At 52.4% G+C, this 6,000-nt stretch overlaps 1 protein-coding gene across 3 annotated transcripts in view; it reads right to left on the reverse strand.

Moving 5' to 3' along the window:
* SEPTIN6 (septin 6) overlaps positions 1-623 on the reverse strand; it is a 59,338-nt gene extending 58,715 nt beyond the window's left edge. For 2 of the 3 annotated variants that reach the window (XM_031945027.1, XM_031945028.1), the window contains exon 1: positions 501-622. In XM_031945027.1, coding sequence (XP_031800887.1) covers positions 501-530 — 30 coding nt within the window. In that variant the 5' untranslated portion in view covers positions 531-622. Of the gene's footprint in view, positions 1-500 lie in introns of all 3 variants that reach the window. The other variant, XM_031945026.1, reaches the window with a different exon arrangement.
* Between the last annotated feature and the right edge of the window lie 5,377 nt (positions 624-6,000).

Raw genomic sequence — 6,000 nt, forward strand, 5'->3', positions numbered from 1 at the left:
CGAAACACAGCCGGACCGACCCAGGCGCGGAGCCGCGGAGCCACCGATGTCCACCCCGGGCGCTGCGCGAGCGCACTCGAGCCCTCTCCCCCCCCCCCCCAGCACTCTCAGAGGGGCCCGCATGCGGACCCGCGCCCCGCTACACGTGCGGCCAAACAGGCAGAACCACAAAGACGGCCGCGTAGGGAGCGCCCCAGAGCCGCCGCCGCCGCCGCGCGCTCGGCGGGGCGCGGGGCGCAGGGCACTGCCCTGGCTCGCGCCCTCAGCCTCGGCCCCGCGCACCGCCCCGGGGGGCAGAGCGAGTCCTGCAGCCGCCCGGGCGCAGGGACCAAGCGAGATGCTCCGGGGGGCGCGACGGGGGTCCCGAGGCGGCCACGCGTCCGCCGGCAACGCCCCGGCAGCCGGTGAGGACTGCGGCTCCTGGGCTGTCCGGACAGGGGGCAGGCTGGGGGGGGGGCCCGGCGGGCGCTGCGCCGTGGGGCCATCGGGCCGTCACTCACCACCTGGCGCGCCACATCGGCCGTCGCCATCGCCCCCTCCCCAAGGAGGAGCTCGCGCTCCGGGGCTGCCACCGTGCCGGCTGCTGCCTCCGCCGTTGCTGCTCGGGCTGTTGCCCCCGCTGCCGCCGCCGCCGCCGCCGCCGCAGCCAGGACTGTGCCCCCACTGCTAGCCGGACGCTGCCTCTGCTGCTGCTGCTGTTGCTGCTGCCGCTGCCGCTGCTGCCGGGACGCTGCCTCCGCTGCTGCCTTCGCCGCCTCTCCAGCTACTGCACAGGAAGCCGGGGCGCTTCTCCGACAAAGAGAAAGTGTTACACTTTGGGCGCGACCAAGTCAGGCGGGGGGGGGGGGCAACGCCAAGGGGACGCCCCCTCCCTCCCCCGCCCCTGCCCCTTCTCTCTCTCTCCCCTCCTCCTCTCCCCGCCAAACTCAGCCTGCCTTAGATCTTCCACCTCCTCCGAGGGGCCAGCGGGCCGAGAGCGGCCTTCAGGGCTGGCCCTTCCCCGCCTCAGACTCCTCCTCCCTCGCTTCCCCTGCCACCCGGGCCCGCGACCTCACTCCTAGGGCGACTGGGGCTCAGGCTCCCCTCCAGGGCCTGGCCATGCCATCTCCCCTCCTTCCCCCCTCACTGGGCTCCGTGGTACGTCCCGAGCTTGGCCCAATGGTCACACACGCACCACACTACCCCCCCCCTCCCGTCCCCGAATCCCTAGTCCTGGGGTTGCGGGATAGGGAGCCCCCACCCCCACCCCCGAGCCCCGTGCCCTGCTCCGTCCCGGTTGCCCGCTGCAGTCCGCAACCAAACCCCGTGGGCGCGCGCGCGCTCACACACAAACACACTCATACCCCCCCAAACACGCTTCCACGGACACACGCTTCCACACACACTCCCCAGCTTTCCCATTAACACACGAGCGAGCGCACACGAGCCTTATTCACACTCACATACATGCTAACCCACAGACACACGCTAAGCAACTCACACTTCCGAGAGCGCACACACACACACACACACACACACACTCTTACACACGGACACCTCGGACCGAGACACGCACACCCCAGCACCTCCGCCTCCCAGCCCCAGACTCCAGCTGTCCCCAAGGGCCCGCAGGGATCCGGCCCCGGGGCTGCGGCACCTGCCATCACCGAAACAAAGTGCTGAGGGTTATGGGGGAGGGGAGCGAAAAAGAAAAGGCTTCCCTTCAGGCAGTCCCTAAAAAATCCCCTCTCCTCTGCCCTAGGACGTTGCAGGAGCCAGGTGGGCTCTTTCTGCTTGTAAGGGAACCCCAGTTCAGAAAGGCAACCTCTCGCCGCTCCAGGCCCGGGGCTTGGAGTGTGTGCCCCTTTTGTGTGGGCAACAGGGCTGCCAAGAGAGAAAGAGACAGTTAATTGGGGGGGGGGGAGAGGGGAGGAGGGAGGAGAACGAGAAATGAGTAACCTCCAGCTCTCTCCTGTCTCTACCATTTGATTTCCTCTTATCCCTCACTCCTGACTTGGCAGGCTGAACCAAGCCAGGGGAGATGATGGAGCTTGACCCAGGGGCCCAAAAGCAAAGGCTGCCCCCTCTCCTCCCCTGTCCTCCTCTCTTCTCCACTCCCCCCCCTTCACTCTCTCTTCTCCCACCTACTTGTTCTTTCTTCCTCTATGTTATGAAAAATGCCTTGTAAGACTTAGGCGTCTAACCGAGTGATGCAGGCTAGGAAATCAACTCCTTGGCTCTCCCTAAACTGTTCGCAAAGCCTGGGATGGCGAGGGGAAAGCAGAGAGGGAACAGGGCACAAGGAAAGACAGAAGAGAGGGGAGAAAGAAAAGAAACAAGATGAGAATGACTTATGAGATGAGCCCATGACCTATTAGAAAGAGCATCCAGGGTCAGAGGGCCTGAGTGCAAATACCATCGTCTGTTATTTAATTGTATGATCTTGGGCAAGTCGTTTAACTTTGGGGTTCACTTTTCATATATGTAAATCGAGAGGGTTGGACTAGCTGTCCTCTGAGATCCTTTTAAGGTGACACAATCCTAAAGGTGACAGAGGAGATCACAGATTTAGAGCCGGAAAGGACTTTATGGGCTCTCGAATCCTACTCCTTAGTTGTACGAATGAGGATATGGAGGCCCAGAGGAGTCAAATGAATTGCCCGGCATGACACAGCTACTGTGTCTGACACAGAGCTTGACTTCTTCCTAATTCCAGGCCCGGTCTCTGCCCCACTACCCTATGCTGTCTCCCATGGGAACGAACACAGGACCATGAATGCCCCCAAATGTAGGCTACTCGGGAGAGGAAGAAATAGAGAGGAGAGGAAGAAAAAGAAGAGAGAAGGCTCAATCAAAATGAGTATTTACTGAGCCCCTGTTGTATACCTAGCACTATGTTGGGTGCTATGGAAGGGTGAGATGATATGGGGAAAGATTAGCACTGTAAGTTCCCCATGCCCTGTTGGGAACTAAACAGTTAATGGCTATTAGAGAATGTTATATAATGAAGTGGGAAGCTAGGCTACAGTGGATATAGGCTGGGCCTGGAGTCAGGAAAACCCCAGTGCAAATTCTACCTTCACCACTTACTGACCGTGTGATTCTGGGCATGTCACTGAACCCTGTTTGCCTCCGTTTTCCCATCTGTAAAATAAGCCGGAGAAGGAAATGGCAAACCACTCCAGTGTCTTTGCCAAGAAAATGAAAAACAAAATTTTGAGGGACAGGAACTGGAATGTGGGATTCCAGAGGCACAGAAAACTCCCAGATGGGGAGGGAATTTCTGCAGTGCAAGTGGGCACCTTTTCTTCCATTTAGACTTTTAGGGAGTTGCCTGGGTTCGGGGTCATATAGTGTTAGAGACAGAACTTGAACCCTGACTTTTCAGGCTCATAAGGCCAGCTGTATACACTACAGCCACATTGCTTCAATTGAGCTGAAGGTGAAAAACAGTCCTAGTCAGTCAAGGAAATAATTCCCAAGCATTTCTTATTATTGGAGGTGAGCAGGGTTAAGTGACTTGCCCAGGGTCACACAGCTAGTAAGTGTCTGAGGTGGGATTTGACCTCAGGTACTCCTGATCCTGGCACTCTACCCACTGCAACCCCCAACTGCCCCCACAAGCATTTGTTAAATACCTACTAGGAGCCAGATCCTATCAGAGAGTCTTGGAGCTGAGAGGAACCTTGGAAAGAATCTGGTACAACCCTGACATTTTATACTCGGGGGAATTTACAAACAGAAAATGACTTCCCAAGGTCACTCAGCAAGATACTGAAAGAATCAAGAATTCCAGGTTAAACTGATTATATACATACACACGTAAACGTGTGTATATACATAGAAGTAGATGTAGATATGTATGTGCATATTTAAAATCTAGCTGTACATAACAGACATTCTTATTTGCATGGCAATCCTTTATTTCTGTTTCATGATATATATGGAAAAGCTCATTTATTTGGGGGTTGGCTAATTAAAAAAAACAGAGAAACTAGAAATCCAGCTTGACTGACAGTGGAGTGAATCGAGGGCAGTAATGTACAATAAGGTTAGAAAGGTAGGTCTGAACCAAGTTGGAAAGAGCTTTAAAAGCCAGAAGAGCTTAAATTAGATCTTAGAAGAAATAGGGAGCCATTTAGAGTTTAGTGAGTAGGGGAGTAACAGTAAAGCAAATACTTTTTTAAAAAGATGCTTTTGTTATGAATTTGACAAACACAAATATTTTCATATACTAGAAGAACAAAAAAAGAAGATTGTGTGTGAAATTGTGTATCTGTTCCATCCAGCTTTATTTTTTTAAAGTATATATTAAAACTGATACGGCAATACCCGCACTATTAGTTTGTCAGACCTACAAGGAGAAAAATCACTTCATCTTTCTCTGTCCTGGCTTTACTTGCCATCATTCAGAATCATATAGCGTTAGAGGTCACCCCCAAATCATCTGGTCTGGCCCCTTTATTGTACTGTGGAGGAAATAGCGGCCCAGAGAAGTGAGGTGATTTCCCAAGGTCTTTGAGGTAGCAAATGACAGATGTGAACTCATGTCCTTTGACTTCAGAACTGGTACTCTTTCCGCAATCCCGTGAGCCTTGAGTCACTGCTCTACCCATGAATTCCTCACTGCCATTCTGTCCTACTAATCCTTGGAGAGGGTCACTAAGCGGTGCTATAGTGAGGAGGGTGCCAGGCCTGGAGGCAGGAAGACTCCTTTTCCTGAGTTCAAATGTGGCCTCAGATTAGTTGTGTTACACTGGGCAAGTCACTTAATCCCGCTTATCTATCATCTGTCACATAAGAAGGAGAAGGAAATGGCCCATCATCCAGTATCTTTGCCAAGAAAATCCCAAATGACATCGTGGAGAGTTGGATATGACTGCAAATGACTAAAGAGCAATAATCCTGGGATGATTCCCCTTCTCCACCTTTTTTCCCCAATGAAAGTTATGAGACTGTGCTGATGGGGTCCACTACAAATGTATACCAGGCCCTTAACTTCTACGTCAATCATGAATTAGTGACTCCCTCTCATGTCCTCCATGGCAATCGTTGGAAATCTTTACTCCCCTCAAGCTCCTCGATTCATACCCACTCACTGGGTGCTCACTGTCAGCAAATGACCTCAAAACCTACTTTACAGAGATCAAGGCCGTGAATTTCCTTCAACTCCCCTCCTCCGCTCTGTCTGTGTCCTCTTTTACCCTTGTCTCTTTCTCCTCCAGCCTAAGAAGGACCAGCCATCTCCCTTGTAAAGGTCAACTTCTTCCCCAATGGCCTTGATCCCATCTCCCCACCATCTCTTTCCTCTTTCATCTTTACCGTCTTCCTGGCTCTCTGGTTTCAGACCTTCTACCTACCCACCTGCTTTTTATGTTTAAGTTGTCCCTATCCTTGTAAGAAATCTCTCTGACTCTACTATTCCACAAAATTATCTTATCTTTCTTTTCCACAGCCAGATTTCTAGAAAGAGTTTACCACTGCCCCATGCTCACCCATTCCTCAACTCCTAATCTGGTTATACGTCACCAACCTTACACTCAAACTGCTTTCCCCAAGGTCAGTGAAACCTTTCTTATCGTTCAACTCAATGTATTTATTCTCATTCCTTAGGCTCCCTGATAACATTCACTCCTATTTGCTACCATTTTTGCTACTGCATGTGTGGTTCTAGTCACTTAGACACGTCCTCAACTTTAGTATGGTCTTCTCCAGCCCGACATTTACTACTACAGACTCTCCTTCCTTCTCACAAGACCGGAGATCTGACCTGGGAAAGGAGTCCAATCCCTTTGTTATACAGAGGAGGAAACTAAGGCAAAGGACCTTAGAGGCTGCTGAGTCCAACCTCTTTGTTTTACAGAGGAGGAAACTGATCCATAGAAATAAACTTACTTGGCCAGAATCACACTAGTAAATCTTTGGGGTTGAATTTGAACCCAGGTCTCCCAGACCCTAAATCTGGTGTTCTATCTATTGTACCACACTGCTTCTTTTCTTAGTACTCTCTCTTTCTTTGAC

This window comes from Sarcophilus harrisii, chromosome X (assembly GCF_902635505.1).
Source record: "Sarcophilus harrisii chromosome X, mSarHar1.11, whole genome shotgun sequence".
NCBI classification, from domain to species: Eukaryota; Metazoa; Chordata; class Mammalia; order Dasyuromorphia; family Dasyuridae; genus Sarcophilus; species Sarcophilus harrisii.